The sequence below is a fragment of the Pangasianodon hypophthalmus genome, chromosome 22 (genome assembly GCF_027358585.1).
Source record: "Pangasianodon hypophthalmus isolate fPanHyp1 chromosome 22, fPanHyp1.pri, whole genome shotgun sequence".
Classification (NCBI taxonomy): domain Eukaryota; kingdom Metazoa; phylum Chordata; class Actinopteri; order Siluriformes; family Pangasiidae; genus Pangasianodon; species Pangasianodon hypophthalmus.
Genome location: NC_069731.1, coordinates 17408490 through 17430215, shown reverse-complemented (window position 1 = coordinate 17430215; position 21726 = coordinate 17408490). Strand labels below are relative to the sequence as shown.

The following is a 21726-nucleotide window of genomic DNA, read 5'->3' as shown; positions in this document are numbered from 1 at the left end:
CTTACTGCCCGATGCCACAGCTTTGCACTTCCATCTAACTGGATATACAAATACCCCTCCCTTTAGTGCCTGCCACACTTCAGCAGCAGAGCACACATCAACACCACCCTGAATCTACAAAGTGTGTACAACCTCATTTGAGAAGTGGGTCAGTTAAGAACTGCTTTCTCTACAAATTCAGGACAATATAAATATCAGGTCATGCTGTATGGTCTTGCCAATGCCCCCTCTATGTTTCTGGGTTTCATAAACGTAACTTGCTCGGCAGATTATTCATGGTCGTATATACTCTGCAGTACCCTGGAGAACTGCGTCAGCATTCTGACATACTTCTCCAGTGGTATTGTCACACACATTGTTTGTTAAAGCTGAGAAGTGTTGATTTCACTCTTTCCTCTTGTGGTTAGAAGAATCTTCTGCTGGCTCTCCAGCACTCTGTCAGCACCTTTAACCTTGCTTCATAAAGGTGCTCTACACAGACTTCCCTGGAGAAGAGGTACTGGCTAACTTGACATCCTTCAATCATAGTACTTTTACTTCTAATCCAAATTCTTTCCTGTCAGTTGTAGCTGGAGTTATTGGGGTTTGAGCCATGCTATCAAGAGAACTTTCCAAATTTCCCTTGGTTACATTCTTCTCCAAAAATAAGTATTGTTTACCGAAAGGAAATGTAATGTTAGCAGCCAAAAACTCGTTTCTATCAAGCTGGCCCTTGGGAAGTGATTACTGGTTGGATGATACCCTTCATACAGAGTAATCCATGGATTTGATACCTGGTATTGTAGTGTCTTCCACCTGTTTATTTATTCCTATTTTCTACTAAAATAGACCAGGAAAGCAGTCATTTATGGCCCTGGGCCAGGTGACAAGACCACTGGGAAGGTCTGTGTTCTTGTGATCTTTCAAAGTATGTGCTGTCATCACAGCATGTGCAACCGTATGTTCTTGCTCAGTATGAGATCAGGCCAAGACTTCTCAACAACTTCCAGAGTGCTCATTAGAGCCCTTTTGGTCTTTTGTGATCCCATCACTCGGTGACTTGCATCACTTGTATCTGTTTCGTGGAACAGTTGAGTGTTACCATAAGTTTGGTGTCTGGTAACATCTTGACTCCATTGGTCAACTTGAGAGGTAAATTTATTTTTATATAATTTTTAATGCAATATTTAACAATACTGTAAGCCATAATTAAATGTTAGGCAGTTAAGAAGATATTAAATTTGATATTTACACTAAAGCAATGTAACTGGTGGAACATTTGCATATTGTGGATAATTTAACGAAAGTATCATTAGGATAACATCAGTTCCTTCTAACTTGCAGAAATTATACTTAGATTAGATAAGCTTTCAGTGCTTCAAAAATGACTCAAATACAACTGAAAGCAGTGAGGTCCTTGACGCATGACGCAGCTTGTGTGCTGTTTCATTCTGCTCTTTAATGAAGCTGCATTGCTACTTGCTGTCCTTGGAGTCAATGCTACATTCAGGTGACCTTTCAGTTTACCAGCATATCAGAAATGGTGACGCACTGCAAAATGAATTAGAGAAAAGAAGCCTGCAGCTAATTTTTTAAAAAATTTTCACATGAAGAAAATCAGGAGAGAAACTCAAAAACATGCAGTCTTCATGAAAGCACATCATGTTTTGCTCTTAAGGGGCACTCCAAAACTGAAACAGGTGTCCTGCCTTAAAGCATGTTGCAGTATTGATGTGGGCTGAAACATTTATGCAGCAAAGAACTTTATGAACTTCCTCTGTTCAACAAGTCTAGAAGCTCCGCACTGGACCGAATCAATAAATCTGTATCACTTAATATCTGCTGTTTTATGTTTTATAGCATCCTGGCATACTGTAAGCCTATCAAATGAGAATACAATAGAGAAAAGGAAAAACCTGCCAATCTGGGATCATGTCCACACTAAGAAAGTAAGTGTTCATGCTGAGCTGTGAAGGTCTTTAGAACCAAGATTAATGTTGAACACAAGGAATTAATATAAGTAATACAATTTAGGTGAGCTCATTACCCACCCCACCTCACTATCAGCTGAATCCATTATTCCACCATTTTCTCTGTTCAGTATAAATGATTCATGTGTTGTATGACGTCTGGATTAGTTTGTGGGTGAATCAGTGAGACTACAGGCTGATATTCTCTGTGCATTGTTCTGTAGTGGATGTGATTGTTTTACACCTCCCATGGACAAGGCTATCTTATTGTTGCTCCGGTGCACTTGGCTTTTTTTCCTGTGATTTTTTTCCCAAAATTGCTACGATGAAAGTGTGTGGCATGATTTGTCATGTATTATTGGTCAAGAGCAACTTGTATCCAAGTAAAAACGTGTAATTGCTTTGTTATTGTACAGTTTTGAAGCATATGTACTCTATTTGAATTTTCGTTTACTTAAGACTTTTGACTTTTACTTACTACAAAAAATCCCCTACTTTCTACAAGTACAAGGCGGCACGGTGGTGCAGTGAGATATAATGAACGCATTTTTCGAAGTCATAAGCTGACTTTTTTGCATCAGACAGCTTCAGGCAATTGAGTAAAAATACTGTAACAGAGCTGATAAAAGTATGAAGAAAATGTATTAGTATTCCAACTATAGTTTTCTAAACATGAACAAGCATGGATTTCAATCACATGTATTTATGTATATGATTTATCTGAAGGCAGTACATCGGACCAGAGACTAGCTAAAGGGCTAGAGGCATTAGATCAGAAAGAGGAAGGTTTTCATAGACTTTCATCGATTTCTTTCCTTTTTTATTATCCTCTGCTCTAAGTCTTAAATTTTATAAGTGTTTGTAGCTCTCCAGAGCACTAGCCTCAGAGCCTGGAGAGCTTGAAATAATTGACAGACAATTGACTTATAGAATGTTATCTGTTTATGTCTCAGACTCAAAAGAAGTTTGATCATTCATCATGGCAATAATCCAAAATACGACAAAGATTTGTCATTTAGGATGTCAACGTCAGAATCTTCACCTCCAATTAATTTCTGGCAGTTCAAGCAAAACGTCCTGAAAATATATGAGCTTAAACTGTCTTGTACATGTAAGTGGGACAAAATAGGGCACTATAATTTAAAATTGCTAAATATTAGATTATAGGTCATTTCCTGTTAGGATTAGTCTGAAGACCAGATCACTTTTTATAAGCAATTTATGCAGTAATCCAGATCATTTCAAAGGGTTTGCAAAACATTTTCTCACTAATTGTAATGTCTTTCTGCTACTGGCTACTTTAATCAGTTTCTTATGAATCCCACATTTGATTAGGTTTGGTGAAGGCAATGTTTAAAACCTATTAAATTAGCTTTCATCAGGTGAGAAAATGTTTCCATTTAAATTCAATCTGCCCAAACCAAAAGCAGAACTGCTGCATGGTTTAGTGATTCACTGTGACAAATTTTGAAAAATTGCACTTCCCTTGGTGCAACTTCGATTCTAACATATTCACCCTCTCAAAATATAGAAACAAGGAAGTTGAGGATACTGATAAAGTCTGATGGGGAGCAGCTTTACATTTCAACCAACCTACATATTCGGTAAGTTTTTATTCCGCAGTGTGCACTGATGATAAATGGAGAAGGCTTCACAGCGCAGATCCATCTAGGAACAAACTCTGAACAAAGGAAAGAACTCAGACTGTAAAACTCTAAAACAACAAACACCAAGAATTTTTGATTTCTGGAAAACAGAATAGAAATATTCTCTGAAATTATACAGGGTGATTAAAAATGTTAACACTTACAGACAACAGATTTCTTTACACTTTTCTTTTCTGTTCTTTACAGTATTGTTGTCAGTTTTTGGTAAAATGGCTACCAGATTGACTTTGGAGCAAAAGGTTAAGGTTGCAGTATGTACCTGCAATAAAAGCAATGCAAAGGAGCCTATAGCACACATACAGAGTCAAACAAGATATACTGAGAATAAAAAATAACAAAGTGACCAACTAGATGGAGGTGCAAATAATGATGAGGAGACATGGACAAAACAGAGGTCATGACTTCTAACAGTCCTGTGCAAAAAGTCTTATCCTCTATTTTGTCTTCTGCTTTAGTGTATCAGTAATTCATTAATTTATCTTTAGTAACTGCTTTATCTTGGTCAGAGTAGCAGTGGTTTCAGTGCCTATCCTAGGAACACTGAATGTGAAGTGGCAATACACCCTGGCTGGAACACCAGTCCATTGCAGGACATCCAGCAATGTTCACTTTTATGCCGATGATAGAATTATTCCACTTACAGTAAACCAGACTATTATGTCTCCTTTAAGACTTTTAAAACATAAACTGGTATTAAATTCTGACAAAACATATGTAAATGTGTGATTTTTTTTCTAGGTTCAATTGTAGAGACAAATGCTGGTCATGCCAAATATTATTTTATTTTTACTATAGTAGTTTTTTGAAAACGTTTAGAACATTACATTATTTTCAAAAGCATCTTCACATGTGCTTAAGACTTACCAATACTGTATTTCTGCTCTCGGGAAAACAGTTTTTTTCCACAAAGAATTTTGTTTCAACAGATTTGTCAGAGTGACACATTCAGTTTTGTCAGCATCACACGTTATCTGACGTTGACTTCGGTTCCTTAACAGGATAATAAATTCATTCTGAAAGGTAACAAGAGAGGGAGCTTTTTGCAGCATTGCCTACACTGAACCATTGATTCAACTATAATGAACTAATTAGCATAATCAATTAAGGGAAGATTAAAGACGTCGCTGTAGCAAGCAGACTAACATTCGTTGTCAGGCTTCAGGGTTTTCGGGGTTCTGCAGCTCTGTCTCAGACAAGTCAATCTTCATTATACTAATCTATTGGCAGTTTGTGCATTCAGTAGTCTGTTCTTTTATTTGCATAAAACCTTGTTTTCTGCTTTACTAAGCTGGTGCTTCCTTAATCCAGTCCCAGATTGTTGTTTTACCATGTACTGACATTTCTGTTTCTTTGTTGCCTGTGGATTCACCCTTGATTACTTTGCTGGTACGCAAATGGAAATTAGGCTCAGCAAATTTTTTTCCTGTCTACACCAATGAAGTTAACGTAGCTTTACTTTAAATTCATTTAAACCATTAAAATAATGTAAAATATGAAGAATAATAAATTGTTTAATGTGTTGCTATTCTAAAATGGTCTCAGAACACCTTTACACTACACCTTTACCCTCATTAAATATGCATAAATGTGATCTTTAAAAATGCATAAATATGTTAATTTTAAACACCTCATATCCCCATGGCCATTAAGGAAAATTTATGAATGGCCATGTTTAACCTTTCTATAAAAAAATGTAGCAGTCTGTCTACAGTAACAGTCGGATACACATGTGCAAAGTAAATTATACCACAGTTGAATTCTCCATTCTGATTGGTCAGAAGTTGTTGTGTAATTTTCCATAACAGCAATAGTGGGCAAGGATTATATTACTGCACTAGTTCTAATACATTGTCGTGTCTATAATAACAGCACATTCACAGGGACTTGTATAGTGGATGCTTCACATAATCTGTGCCTTATAATGAACTAATTTAAAAATGTGCTATTCAGCAAAGCAAAGCATGTAATCATTGATTATTACAATAACATTCACTTTAAAGAAGGTAGTTGTGTTTCAGTCAGCTTCAGATGTATAATGTTTGTTTAAGGTGTGTTTAAGGTCTGATCAAGGTTATAAAAAAAGAAAAGTGAACTTAATTCAGTGAACCACTGAATTCATTAACAAAGCAATTAAAAGTAGATTTTAAATGTCACTGTAGCAAGCAGCTAGAACATTACATTCGCAGAGGCTCCTGGTTTTGCCGCTTCACTCTGTCAGTCTTCACTGCACTCTTCTAATCTGTGCTCTCATTAGCTTCTTGTAAATTTTAGTCTTTGCAGACCATCATTTATAGTTGAGCATCACTGAGCTGTTGGGTTCTGTGCTCCCACTTGTTTTCTTTTGTTTCATAGTCATGGATATGCCCTTGATTGCTGTGTGTGCTGGTACTACTGGGTTTTCCTCCATGTTCTTATGATGCCTGGGTGAACAATTTTAAAATTGCTTTAGCATTCATTCAATTATCTCAGCTCAGTTAGCAGCCACAGACTCATGTCCACACCAAGAGATGTCCTGATTCATTTTCCTGCATATACAGTCATCTAAACTCCACTGTTGCATGTAATAAATCCTCACGACTCTAATCATATTGCAGTTTTTTACATTGATAAATTTAAGGTGTGAATCTGAAAAGCTTGTCTTAGTAGAATTTGCTGTGTATTCTGTGTTAGTTTTGAGACTTACACATTGTAATTGTTCAACTATCATTTATGTTCAAACAACACGACCAGTCTAAACGTTAGTCGAGTTATTATGACTGTGAGCTGTAGTATCTTTATCGTTCTGAACCCACACTGCACCAGAACAGCTGCTTCCTCCAGAATAAAGGCTGTAGCTCCTAGAAAAATCACACCCAAAGGAGAGAAAGACTCTGTGGTGAGGAGTGGAAGCGTTTTTAATGGATTTATGTTTTGGATTTTTTTCCAGGGTGGAGAATTTCACAGAGCTGAAGATCAAACACATGCAGAACTTATCGATAACGGACTTTACCTCCAGGCTCATCAGGGGAGGAAACAACGTCATTCATCTCCCTCCCTGCACCCACTATATATGACTGACTGGTACTGTAAAAATCGCTTTTGCTCAGCAGGACATCTGGATACCTGCTAATGCTGATAGCATCCACTAAAAGAGTCTGGCTGATGACAGCGCTGTGCTGTAAAACTTTGAACTTGTCTGTTTTTTTCACGTTGCATCGTGCCTGCCGTGAGCTGAGCGCTGGGGATAAATGACGTGTTTGGAATTCAGCTCAGCACGGCGATGGCAACCAAAGCAATAGATTAAATGCATAACCAGCGTGTGACAGGTCCAGAGTGAGTCACTTTGATTAAATTGGGTGACTCACTTCGCCATATTAAACTCCCAGCAACACTACTCTTCAGTGAGGCATTTTCAGCACAATGATCACTGAAGATGGTTCTGTAATGTTAGGACCAATCTACACAAATTACACTCGTTCCGCACACAGTCTTTCTATAGTGAGAGGCCATTTTAGTGTCAGGTAGGCATGTGCCAATAAATGGTTATAAGATATATTGCAGTGGTTGTGCTCCAAAGATAAAGTCTGTCCCATTTGAAAGGCAACAGTAAGGTTCCATATTTTGGACAATTTAAATGCCAGCATTGCTTAGGTATCTCCCAGCTAAAAAAAATTATGTTAGCAGAACATTTTCAGAGCATTACAGACAATTTTTACACCAATATTTATCCCAATTTGGGTCATCACCTTTCTGTTTCTGTGCCATTACAAAGCACTGACACTCTTAAAACTGAAAACTTCACCATATAAACAGCTGAACACATAGCCTTTATTATTAGCCTCTGATTATGTAGATCATTCACCATAAAAAATCCCTGTGTAAGTTGTTACTATAGAAACAATAACGAATTACAGTGGGTGCATTAATATAAACCTATTGCCAGAGCTGCTGACAATAGGTTCCCCAAATTCTGACAAATCAGATTCAAACGTTCAACAGTGATGTGATACAAACAATAACTCTAAAGTCATAAATTATAAACTGAACATCCTACTAACATTCTCTGATGATCTGCATTCTCAGCAAAGGACCCAGCAAATGTCCTATAAATCTGTTTGTCCCAAATGCTTGTCAAAATTCCTTTTTGTTAAGAAATGATGCCTGGGTGTCTTTTTTTTTATTCAGCAATTATCACGATGTGAATTTAATCTCAGCACATGACTAGTGTCAAGAGGTCAGTATGAGGAAAAAGTGCTTTACAGACAGGGCACATATCGATTGAGTATAATGAAGAGTTTGATTTTAAACGAGCAGTTCAGTGAACAGCTCTTTAGAGAAAATGAAGTGCTCGCCAAAAGCATCCCGTGAGAATCCACAGCAACAGAAGACCTATAAAGAAGGCTTGATTTTAAATTATTCAAAGACAAGTTATTCATAGCCACAAGATGCCATTTCAGAAATTCAGACCTGGTTTATACAGAGCATTGAGGTGGGGGGTGAAGTGAAGTGCATGAAGGGATGATTTAATATGAGAAGGAATAATCTTCTCTAGAAGCAGTACACAAGACAGATCGCTGACTAGAATGCCCAAAGAGCTCATAAAACCTCACCATCAGTATGGGATTGTAGTTTGCAAATGTTATGAGTGTAATCCACATTTTCTGTTTTATAAAAGAGCATTAAAATGATATGCAGATGATAAAGTAAATAATGGTGTCATAGTAAATTTACAAAAATATATCAGGTCTAAATATATAATGTAAAAAAAAAAAAATCACTGAAATTAACAGACACATAAGGGAAATAATATAAAGGAATACACTGCGGAATTTTTTGGCACCCTTCATGAATATGAGCAAAAATAAACAACACATGCAACAAGTGATATGTAATGAATAACACACTTTGGGACATGCTGTTATAGGAAAATAATCCATGCCTCACAATGAAGACGAAATCCCTTACGATGAGGGTGCACAATGAAGAAGAATACCCTGAAGAAGATTACTTTTCAATAACAGCACATGCTGAAGTGTGTTATCCCTCTTACACCACAGCAATTTGTCGAAGAAAACCTTTTTTATTTAATGAACAGCAGGCCACTTTTTTAACCATTTAATATTATGTTATGGAACATCTGCAAGACAAGTTAGTGTCTGTTATCACTTATGTTATAGCAGCTATAAACAGTAGTTCCCTCACCAGCTTCTTTTTTCTCTCTGTCTTGAAGTTAATAAGTTAAAATGCATCTTGTCATGTTCCCAAGAAACCAGAAAGCACAGACTTTCTGACTGATACCTAACTGGTACAAAGCGCTGACACTGGAGACTCCTTCCATAAATGTCAATGATTATACATTCTGTCAGATTTGAGAATTAGAATTAAACAATAGTTGTTGTATAATTAGTATTACATTTTTCATCTTTGACCCTTAATGAGAAATTATTAGTACATTAAAGGGCTGCCTCATAAATAAAAACCGCTGTGTAGACATGACTACAGTCCGGCAGGTTGTGTGTAAAGTGTGTAAAAGCCCTGAACTAGATGTATTAGTCATTACTCACACTCACTTTGGCTAAGTTTAATCCCACACTCTTTCTAAATGCTGCTCTAAAATTAGCTGTTAGTCGTCACAGTGTGTTTAGACTAGTCTCAGGACACTCTGTCAGACGTTAGCCAGTTGCACAGTCCAGATTTAAGGGAAAGGTTTATGTCTTGGGTTATTTCTGCTCTGAGACTCTAATCATAGAGGTGAGGATTTATAAGATCATTCCAGCTCACAGTGAGACTTTAACGAGAGTTTATGAGGATGCAGCATGCCTCAGTGTTGTGAACCTCTTACTTATGAGAATATCAGATAGTCCACTGAGGTACAATACAACTGAGTTCAAAACTTTGTATCCCTTTTGGTTTCTGGGTGAAAAAAATTAAAAATGTACCTTCATTTTTCAGTTTATGGTGCTTTCACATTTAAGAATATTACAGCAACAGGAGTTCTCTTTATTAGCTAGCTCATGTTTTAACATAATTTATTTAATTGATTTGAATATCCCTCACCAAAGTGTCTAATGACTAACAGCAGTCAGCATATATTTACTTAAGTTCAAACCAGCTCAAAAGCTCCATCTTCTTCACTGAACACTCGAGCTAAAAGTCACTGGGATCAGAAAACAGCTCTCGTAAGACCTAAAACAGAAAATATTGCCCTTTCAGACAGCTGGAGAAGAAGATAAAACCATATAAAAGTGTTTAGGGAGACTGTTAGCAACAATGAAAACCATCATTCAGAAACCAAAGGAAACACAGACATAAAAAATGTCCAAAGAGTGTGAAAAAAAACAAAGAAAGAGACAAACCTAGGAATAGCTTTAGAGTCAAGTGGAATAAAGGAATAGAGGAATAGAAGTTCACATATAAATCACTTGGAGAAGCATCATTTTAATTGTTTCACTGTACGAAGGTGCTGTTGAATTCTGATTTGGACCGTTTTTAATTAACAAAGAAAAACCTGTAATCATTAACATAGGGAAGATTTTTATTGGTTTCTTCATTTCAAAGTAAGTGGATGAAAACATTTGTACTTTAATTATAACTTTAATTTTCAATGATACTGAATCACATTTAGAGCTGAGCAGTTGAGAGATCAAGTTGTCTATAGCATTTTTCGAGACCATCATTGCTTTTACATATAAATGATAATAGATTTCTCAGTGTAGTTCCATGGAAATACAACAGAACAAGATCCAGATCCATCTACATTTAATGCTCACCAAGAAATCCAAAATCTCTGAATATATAAATTGGAAACACCTCCAACTCTACACATGCCCATTCCATAGTAATCAGGTGTAGTAACAAAATATATTTGCATACTGGTACATGATTGGCTCTTATAATTTGTGATGTAGTAACATATTCAGTACCCTGATTTTCCAATAAGAAAACACTGATAAAACCTCATCAGTGAGAATTCTCACAGCTAGCTAACTTAGATAGCATCACTGATGAAGAAATATGTTTTGATTGTTGTGGTATATTTAGACAGATTTATGGTTAATGTTAAACGTTAATTTTGTAAGAGATAACGGTGTAGAGATGTTCTTAGCTGTAGAGATGTTTCAGGGGTTCTTTAAGGGAAGGTTTCCAGATTGTATAATGATCCAAAGTCCATGTTGCAGAAACACCTCACAACAATCCTATCTCTCTGACCGCCAGAGTTCATCTCTTCCGCAGAGCATGGTGTACGAAAGCTTTTAATAACTCCATCATAAGAACAGGACGATGACCTGCATGAGACGAGGACTTCCATATGATCCTCTCTTCCTCATCCCCAGAGTAATGCTCTGTAAGTTGGCGTCTGCCTGACTTCTCTACTCCAAGACTTATTCAATAAGCAGCTCTGAGGGTTCAGCATGCTGAGGAGGTGAAGAGTGCACACAGTAATAGCATCAAACCCGCCCTCTAATCCCATCTCAGCCCAGCGATAAAAGCATGCCTGTCCAAATCCTCAATTCGGATTAGACCAAGTGAGACCAAGAGTCAGAGGCTGGACGTCTTAATCACACTGCGCCAACTGGTTTCCAGGAGGCAGGCTGATTAAGTGATGGACATCAAAATACCAAATATCACAAATATAAATGTGTCAATTCAGCTACAAACTGCATTTTTGAAAAAAAAAAAAAAGAAAAATACTAAATATTGTATGTAAAAGGAACCTGAGATCATTAGTTAGTGTTTTTTTATATTAGTGTTAGTTTACATAACGTCACACAAAATCATTTTCTGTATTTCGAAATTACAAAACTACAGAATGTTAAAATCGCTAAAATGCTTGTATGATCATCAAGTCCAAATTTCAAATACATGTATTCGAATGAAAAGTAGAAATGCCCATAGTTTGTTGAACTTCACCGTGGTGCACACCCCCCCCAAAAAAAAAAATTTGTGTTTTCATTTACTAGTAGATACATATTTTTTTTTAATGCTCACCTAATTAGGTAATATTTTGTGTGTGGGTTTTTGCTTGGAAAAAGGCCAAGGCGATGTACAATCAAAGAACTACAAGATTCCTGTACTTCTTGGTTGACAGGAGTGGAACCCATAGTGGTTTTCTGCTGTTGGAGCCAATCCACCTCAACGTTCAACGTGCGTTTGCATTCTGACATGCTTTTCTGCTCACCATGGTTGTAAAGAGTGCTTGTTTGAGTTGTAGCCTCCCTTTCAGCTCAAACCAATCTGGCTATTCTCCTCCAATGTCTCTTATCAACAAGGCATTTCCAGCTGCAGAACTGCTGCTCACTGGATGTTTTTTGTTTTTCACACCAATCTGTGTAAACTCAAGAGACTGTTGTGTGTGAAAATCCCAGGAGATCAACAGTTTCTGAAATACTCAAACCAGCCCATCTGGCACCAACAACAATGCCACTGAGATCACACCTTTCCCGCATTATGATGTTTGATGTGAACATTAACTGAAGCTCTTGACCTGTATCTGCATGATCGTGCAACTGCCACATGATTGGCTGACTGAATAACTTCATGAATGAGCATGTATATGTACAGATCTACAAGAAGAAGAAGAAGAAGAAGAAGAAGAAGAAAATGTCTTTTGAAATTGACACGTCTCCTAACATGGGATAAAGCAGTGTTGCAGATTGAAACTGTGTGTTCAGAGCACCCCCTAGTGTTCAAATGCAAATATTCCAGCTCAATCTCCATTTTAATTTAATTCAATTCAATTTTACTAGTACAGAAATTTCAACAGCAGAGCTTGTCACAAAGCAGCTGTACAGAAATCCAGATGTAGATCTCGATCCCTAATGAACAGTGGCAAGGAAAAATTCCCTGACATTATGGCTAGAGTAAAAGGTATTGTGTGTTTTTTAAATAAAACTACAGGCCCAGCTATAACCACATGTGCACTTCAGGTGTCCTTCAAATGAAACTGAAATGAGAAATAAAAGATTAACCAAGTCTTTCAAATGGAGTGTGTAAATCAGCATGTTAAAAAAGATATTATCGTCTTCTGCAGTTATTTCAGTGGACTATTCAACACCAAATGGACTCGTACATGAAAGCAAGACACTGTGACACTTGACATTTTTAAAAATTTAATTCACAAATCATGATAAAATCACTCACATAAACAAATCTTTCCTGTATGTAAAGACTGTTCATAGCTAATAGGAAAATGTTACATTACAGTTATGGCAGTTAAAACAAACTATCATTCGTTTGGTCAGTATAGTTCATGGACGAGTGTAAGGACCACATTTCTTTTAGAAAAAAACCCAAGATGTAGAAATCACACTCCGAGCCGAACATACAAGCTGTATAATGGAAAAAGAGTGGAGCTTATTTCATAACAGAATTATTACTGAAAGATTGTACAGTACTGAACAGTACCATGTAATCTCTTTTTTTATATTAATTTTGTCTTAAATGTTCATTTTATGACTTTTGTATTATTGTGTTAGTAAAAAAAAAAAAAATACATTTCGAAACCTACTTTACTAACCAAAACCAAATGTTACAGATTTTTTTTCTATAAAGAAAAAGTAACATATTGCCTAAGACTTTACTGTAGATCACATGCTTAAACTTACACACATGGTTAAATACTCAAAACAGAGCACTGTGTATGTGATTCCTAATATTGCTGGACAAACCTGATCTACTGTATGGTGTTTTTTTGATGTAACAGAACAGAGTGTATTACCAGGCCAATTCACTGGATCCACAGTTTCATAATTTACTTTTTTTGTGTGTGTGTGTTTGTTTATAAGCATGTACTAGAGCTTCTTCCTCACTATCAGTGGAAACTCAGTGCACAAACTTTTGTATGAGTTTAAATAGCAGGATTCCCAAAGAGCCACTGCTGGGCCTTTATGCAGAACAGGTAACACTTTTTATGCTGGTTGTCCATTACATGATTTATAAAAATCCTAACAGATTAAACGGCATCTCACAGATGACAGCAGTTTAAAAAAATTAAAATAAAAACAAGTATTTGTTTGTTGCTTCTGTCTACTGCGATACTACACCACATTAGTACACGCTTAGGAGAAAAAAGGTCAAACGTGGAAGCTTTACAGGGTTTCTGGTTGTCCCTGACGGTTGTATGTAGAACACTAGAGCACAGCGTTTCTCTACAAGAAACCATCTATAACTCTTACGAAGCTAAGAAACCTTAAGCATACACAAAAAGACCTTTACTCTTTCATTCATCTTCAGAGGGTTTTGCTTAAGGTCCAGCTGTGGCTTTCGGTCAGTGCTGGGATTTGAACTCAAAGATACAGATCAGTACATTGCGGTTCCTCTATGGTCATGGACTTTCTTCCTCTGCTATTTTATACTGATCTGTAGTTACCCTGTAGATGTCACCTACTGAACAATCCTCGAATTACCTCTCGCTATACTTCTGCCATACATTTTTTTCCTAAAATGTTTTACAGAAATTTTCCTTGTCTTTATGTAGCTCAGTTCATGGGATTTGAACTCACAACCTTTGCATCTCTAACACAGAACCTACCACCAGCTAGTGAGTGAATCCATGTTTAACCCAGTGTGATCTATTGAACTGTATAAATGACAGACGCTATGATCCTCAGCTATGAGCGTGTTTTGTTTAAATGGTTGTTTGATTTTGTTTGGTTTCTGTAAATTCGAATATATGACATAAGAACACACAGGCACGTTATAACCACAGGTATAAATAGTACAATCTCAGCTCTTTCTGCAACAAACTTTCCTTCAAAATGTACATTAATTAAAAATAATAAATAACTGACTTTGTACATCATGTAAACCCACAGGAATTTTTCTACATTTGTTGTCTACAAATCTGGGAAAAAAACAATCAAAACATTTACAACAAGCATTTTCTTGAAACCTATTAGCACAGCTAAAACTTCTACACTATACACGTCATCTCTAAACATTACAAATGTAAAAATATAAAAATATGTTTTATTATTCCAATATACACAGTAGTTTAGGAATTACAGACTTCGAGCGTTAGGATATGTGCATTTGTAAAAATCCTCACTGTCGCCTCAGTCTGTTCATGAGCTTAACCTCAGAGTGAGGCCATGATCAGGATTTGTAGCTTTACGCTAAAAGTTGTTTAAAAAGTTTGTCAGTAAAAATGGAGCCCTTGACGATTTAGAGTTTACTAAGCCTGCCATATAACAAGATGTTAAATCATTTTAAATATAATGTATCATAAATAATTGCTGTTGAACACTACAAAATGTAACTCTATGTAGAAACACATGCTATGTGAAATAATGAAGCATGTAGCATTAGATGCTAGCTGTTACCACAACACTTGGTATTAAAGATTAATTGCAAAGCTAATGCATGAAATGTAGGCTTATTGGTTTCAAATTAATTCTGATAAATTAAGACTAAAATGAAGTGACTGAAAAGTGTTTGGCCTGGCAGACACCACAGTGTGTGTATGTAATTAGCTAGCTAGATTCATTTAGCTAGCCGAGTTTGTCAGCTTGGTCTATGCTACAACAGCTAACTGTGTAAAAAGATTAGTTATGTTAGCTGAACAACTGCTGTAAGACTGTTTTTGTTTTAAAACATAAAAGCTAAACTGTGATAATAAAACGTTATTCAATCATTCGGTTAATGTAACGTCATTATGTCGGCACACGGCTAGTTACAACTCTGTCAATATTCATCACAATGTCACAATGTAACTGTTACTGAAAAAAAACAAAAATTAAAACTGGAATTAATATTGTACCATATTTTCTGGACTGTAATTTCAGTTCATTGAGGATAAAACACATAAATGTAATTTCACTGTAGTCACTGTGTTACATAAAAATGTCTGGTACATACTAATGTACAACCAGTGTAGCTTTTAAAGAGTCCAGTATTTCATCTGGCTCAGGGGGATTAGGGTTAGGCTTAGGAGGAGTAGGATCAGATCCAGCTCCACCCCCTCAACTCTTGGGGCTGCAGCAAGGACTATCATTTAAAAAAAATAATAAAATAAAGGGCTAATGCCAGGATTATAGCGTATAACCTGCTTTAGGGGAAGGGTGGGGAAAAACAACTTGCTGTAAACTCCAGAAAATATGATACATCATCATCTATTAAACATACCAGCTAATACTGCCAGCTACAAAATGAGCATAGTTCTGAGCATTACACCTAGAAAATTATATTTTTAAATTTACTTGTAAACAATTAATTAGTGCAAATAATTATTTTTTGACAAATATGCTAACAAACTAGGTCCTGTGTAATACGTCATTGGGATACTGTGCGATGACAGGGCTACTCAACTCAGCTTTTTAACACAAATCAATAAATCAGAAACTTGCCAAAAAAAAAGGACTTAAATCTCCTGATACAAAAGTAGATTAAATACCTGATACAAAAATTACATCAAACATTTTTTTTTTTTTTAGCAAGGGGATATTTTTCATATTTAACATATTTAACACAAACCCTACAATTTATTTAAGATTGTCCCTAAAGTTCCTGTATTAATCTCTCAACCTTATTACATTCAGAATATGTCCTACAAAAAAGCATAGCGATTTGTGAAGAAAAAAACCCGCTCATTAGCCACCTATTTGTGTGCGATTAAAAAAATACAACTGATGAAACAGTATTATGCTATAAACACTCAAATATACAAAAATTCAGAAATTGTCCAATTGTTTGTCCTGGAATTTGGTCTTCTGTTGAAAATGGATCATTTTGCTGTTGCTAGCCTGAGACAGTCACGTGTCACGTCCTACATTGTGTCCTACCTCGTGTGTTTTCAGACGCAGCACCAGCAGACTCCGCCAGGGTGTGTGTGTGTGTGTGTGTGTGTGTGTGTGTGTGAGCTCACACCCCACAGTCTGAGCTCCTGTCCAGTAGTTTGCGGTTGAGGATGAGGAGGGTGGAGACGAAGGCCACGGACACGTGGAAGGCCAGCTGCCACACGTTCCTCAGGCCAAACAGGAAGCCGTTGCAGAGGATGATCATGGTGAGGAGTGTTAAGGACTTGATCTTCTTCCGGGATGAGTGGAATAAATAAAGCTGGCACTGTGTAGTAGAGAGAACGAGCGTCTGAGAACAGAACAAAACACCACTGATCTGACTTTCAGCTTTTTTACACAGAAATCTAAAGCGAGTTACCTGGCAAACGCAGCACACAAACGCCACAAGAAACGCCACGACATTCCATAATCCATCATAATCATCCTGTAAAAAACAGAAATCATATTCAACATTTAGGTAAATGTGTTTTTTTAATCCTAACGTTATGTGAAGAGTGAGAAAATAAATAATATACAGCTTGTGTCTGCACTGCAAAAAAAAAGTGAAAATATCTTGAATATATAGTCATTTATCTAGTGTTTCCTATTTTAAGATTTCAATAAAATAAATATAAGATTATTAAACCTTGACATTTTTCCTATTTTTAAGCAAGTCTTTTTCTATTGGCAGGTAATTTTTGCTCATTTTAAGCATTTATTTCTAGAAAGAAACAAAATCTTCTTGCTTCTTGCTTGATTTAGAAGCTTGATTAGTTGAAATTATTTTAAAATATAATTATATTTGGTTTATTTTAATATTATAATAAGAAATACTAGATAAATTAGACTATATTCGAGATATTTTTACTTGCTGTCAAGACGTCATTTTTTTTTTTGCAGTGTGGTGTTTTTGTACTGGAGCTACGAGTCTAATGTAGATAACACGTAATGAAGTCTAACTGACCCAAAACATCTGGAAATCTTTTATACGTGTTTCAATCAGCATCACTAAGCTACATAATCTTATTCATTTGGGTCGAAGTTAAATCCTCTAGAATTAGACAGTGTAAGTAAGAAATGTGTGTGTTTGTGTGTGTGTGTGTGTGTGGTACAGCTGATACTAACACAAGTGTAAAACAAATCTTTTTTTAAAAAGTAACTTCCAGTCTTACATTAACCAAAGTTTCGCCTAAAAGTACATTCGCCTTTAATAAAGCACTCATGTAGAGTCTCGTTACAGTCTGAGAGTGGATGATGATGATGATGATGATGTCATTAAATGCAAAGATTTAGAGATTTGTTGAACATTAACACATTAAATTTATTCCTTATTTATTTGCCAACTGTAATGCAACGTGTTTAAAATCTTTTGACTGGCATTGTGTAAAATGAATCATTATTAAATCTAAGAAAAGATATGATCACATTTTATTGATCCCAATGGGAAATTAAAGAATCTAGAATGGAGCTCAATAAATCTGAAAAGTTTAACAGGTAAAAATTTTACCTGGAAGGTGTATTCGATGAGGTGGACGCCCCGGATCAGATTGAGAGCAGCACACATGATGTTGAGGATGAGCGAGAGGATTCCAGGCGCGGACACGGGCTCCAGCCTCTGAGTCTGACCTGCGGGTTAGTTATTACATTTCAAACATGATGTAGAAGGTTTCTTTTAATTTAATTTACACCACAGTGTTGCTGAATTCTCGATTCTGATTACTGTTGATTAATTTTCAATAACAGCAGCTCTGACAGTTATTCCGGCTACAAGGTTGGTATTAACGTGCTTGTTGTAATATGACATGGTTTCTATAGTAACAGCTCATTCAGAGGGACTTGAATCTGGCATAAGCGCCACATAAACAGATTTTAAAAACATGTGGAACTGTTGATATGGTGACGTTTCTCTTATGGAAGGAGTCTCCACTGTCAGAGCTTCGTAAGAGTCAGAGGTAAAACTGTAACTTCAGGACAGAGGAGTTTATGCTTCTTCATGGTTTCTCAGTACCATGACAAGCTGCATTTTTTTGTCTTATAAAATTTAACAGAGAGAAGAAAGAGGGAGATAAGAACAAGAACTTGGTTTGCAAACATTTCACAACATTGTATGTAACTATGCACTGAAAAAAACATGTCTTTCTATTATTAATAAAATCGGTGATCATTATTTTCCTATAACATCATTATTCCTTTCTCAATGTTGCTGGTTTAAATTAGAACACAGGGACAAACCTGACGAGGCCGTCTGCTCTGCGTGGCCGTTTAGGACTCCGTTACTGAGCTGTATCTCGTCCATGGTGAGGACGTGAGGAGGACTGAGGCTGAGCTCCTCCTGCACTGTGCTCAGAGTGACTCCGAGAGCAGGACCTCCGCTCTGGTTATAGTGCTGCTGCAGCTTCTGAATCACGCCGTCTGAGCAAGGAAAAAAACATTGCACTTTTACACAAACCTGAGCTACAGCGGCTTTAGGATGTGCATCGAATCAGTGTACAGCTAATGACAAGATATAAGGTAAGACTTGATCATGTGACATGCGACTGCGTTACGATTATGTTTACAGTCTGAATCTGCAAATTTCATATTCTGTTCAATAATCGTTGCTTAATATGTTTTTTGTTTTATAATACTGTAATAATGCTGTATTTAAAAAAAAAAAAAGATGTCTATCTGTTTCACTGATCAGTGAACAGAATTGTTATTACCTTCTGTGAGAGTTAAGGTAATATCTTTCGAATAAGGGAACCTTAAAAGTCTTCGGATGGACAGACTTTATCTCGTGAGCATGTTCACATCTTTCTGTACACTAACCGAAGTCCAGGAACGGGTACGGCCGGCACGCCTGGGCCACCGCCGAGCTGTCGAAGCTGGCCGTGAACTCCCAGCGAAGATCTTCCAGGAAGCTGAAGGCCACGGCAGCAGACACACTGCACACACACACACTCAGGTAGGCCACGCCGTCAGACGTGAAGAAGCTACAACACACACACAGACACACACACAGACACACACACATGGTTTGAACAGAAATAACCACATGGTGTGAGTCTGCTTTTGACCCGTTTATTGACAGAACATAAACAAAGCCAGATCCAAATGGACTTTTTCAGTCTACCTAGTTTATTTTTGTATTATTTTACTTATTATTTTAATTACTGTACTTTTATTGTATTTTTCTAAATTTTTTTTCTATCACTGTTTTTTTTTTTTTTATCTGCCTCTTTTACTAAAAACTAAGGTGTATTTTAAACTCACTAGATATGGAGCTCCTGGCCCATGATGATCCCTCTCTCAGGAAGCGAGTTCAGTGATTTTGAAACGGTGCGGATCTGCTGCTTCCTCTCCTGCAGCTCCCTGCTGTGCTGGAAGTCGGTGGAGGCGGACAGAGGGAGTCCATCCCTGAGCCGCGCCACCAGCACAAACACGATCAGTGACATGCTCGTTCACACACACCTGCCGCAAGACTCATCCTGATAAAGAGAGAGATAGAGAGATAACGAGAAAAACATGACTGTCACCCACAATTACAACCAATGACGCCATCAGATACTTTTGCAGATATCGTTAGTACTTCGTGCTGTTATAGGAAAATAAGAGTTACTGTTACCGCCCTGAAGCAGATTATTTTCCTATAACAGCACATCCTGTAGTGTTTTATTCCTCTTATATCACAGCGAGTTTATTGTTACATTTAATATCATGGAACATCCGCAAGACAAGTTAACTCCAGTTATGACGTTGTAGCAGCTATAAACAGACGTTCCCTCACCAGCCTTGTTTTTTTTAAAATCTCTACTGAAGTTAATAAGACAAAAAAAAAAAAAAAAACGCAGCTTGTCGTGTTACTGAAAAACCAGAATGTCCTCTGTCCTGAAGACTTTCCCTCGCTGGAAAACTTACTGACTTTTTTTTTTTTTTTTTTTTTTTTTTTTACAAAGTGCCAACACTGGACACTCCTTCCATGAATGTAACACAAACTATATCAACAATTCTACATTTTTCCATCTGCCCTACAAGTCCCTGTTAATGAGTTGTCACTATAGAAATTAATATTAACATTAATATAAACCTGTGATTTGATTTACAGCTGGAACTACTGTCAGAGCTGCTGCTACAGTAAATTAATCAACACCTTCTGACCAATCAGAATGATTTATTTGCCAATTGCTTACATGTTTCACCTAATAATTATTACTGAATAAAAAAAACTACTTGACTACATTCCTACAGGATAAATAAACCAACCTTCCACTGCTGGTTTCTCCTGTTTAATCTACTCAACTTATTCGCTAAACGAAATATCGCGATACTTATCGCGTATCATTAAAAGTTTTGAAATATCGCGATATTTTACGCAAAGTGGCCCAAATGCTGGTGTAAAACAGGACACACAGGTAGCACACTGCAAGGTGCTTTCAGATCTGCATCTGAAATATACAACTAATTCATTTATATAAAGAAGAGTACATGCAGATGTTGGAGACAGTGTGTGAGGAGTAACAGATGTTAAAAATACTGCTATATGCCATTGTTTTGCTGTGGAAGTTCTTAAAGAGATTTCTGACTGTATTTTTTTTATATAATTCTCTGTATTTTTATTTAACTGATTTATTATTCAGTTATTCGTGTTAATGAAACAGAGATATATATCATTAGCAGGTGCATAAATAAAGCTTACCGTCTCTTACCTTAGTGATTTACTCAACTCCTTCTGCATGATAGTAATGAACAGCTGCACAACACGCTTTTGCCCTGTGGGTTAGTTGCAGAATGCTGAGGACAGAAGCAGCTCAGTTAATCCGGTTTATTTATTGTTATACAGTATAACATGTCTGCTCTTTGACAACCAACAGCTTTTTATTTCTCTCTGCGTTTGAGGGAAACGTCACAGAAACTTGAACAAACGCTCGCCGCATCCCAAATTGCTCGATAATAAACATGAAGTGCACTACACAGGGCGCAGGAGCCATTAGGATACTCACTATGTAGCGCGCGTTTCTAGGCAACAGGAAAGCGATTGGGATTCAACAGCAGCTAACTTCCGCTGATGACGGAAGTTTATGTGTATTTTAAAATAAAAGCCGTTAGGGCATGAGAACTATTTTTAATCATGGCATTAGAGATTTTAAGTCACAGATAAGCCCAAGAAACAGACACATCACGAAAAGCGTCGTGTTTTTATTTATTTATTATTTTTTTACTTGGACTTTGGTCATTTAAGGCAGTACAGGTGAATAGGCTATTTTCTAAAAAACATATAAAACTTTATATAAATAAAACACAATGTAAGACTCTATATCTATATGATGACAGAATAAGAGTTTTGGGCATATGTGAGGATGTTTTTATATAAAGTGGGCG

At 36.6% G+C, this 21726-nt stretch overlaps 1 protein-coding gene across 2 annotated transcripts; it reads right to left on the bottom strand.

The window, feature by feature from the left end:
- Positions 1 to 12688: 12688 nt before the first annotated feature.
- On the bottom strand, positions 12689 to 21282 carry sec22c (SEC22 homolog C, vesicle trafficking protein). 2 transcript variants are annotated; one of them, XM_034298269.2, is made up of 7 exons: positions 21044 to 21282; positions 19621 to 19835; positions 19177 to 19340; positions 18601 to 18780; positions 17876 to 17994; positions 16748 to 16813; positions 12689 to 16654 (listed from the first exon to the last, which is right to left on the bottom strand). In XM_034298269.2, exons 2-7 carry the CDS (start codon positions 19800 to 19802, stop codon positions 16454 to 16456), a joined length of 912 nt encoding a protein of 303 aa, XP_034154160.2. In that variant the 5' UTR covers positions 19803 to 19835; positions 21044 to 21282; the 3' UTR covers positions 12689 to 16453. The 2 variants fall into 2 exon arrangements, with proteins under 2 accessions (XP_034154160.2, XP_026794005.3); XM_026938204.3 differs by having other exon boundaries at positions 21054 to 21281.
- Positions 21283 to 21726: the final 444 nt, after the last annotated feature.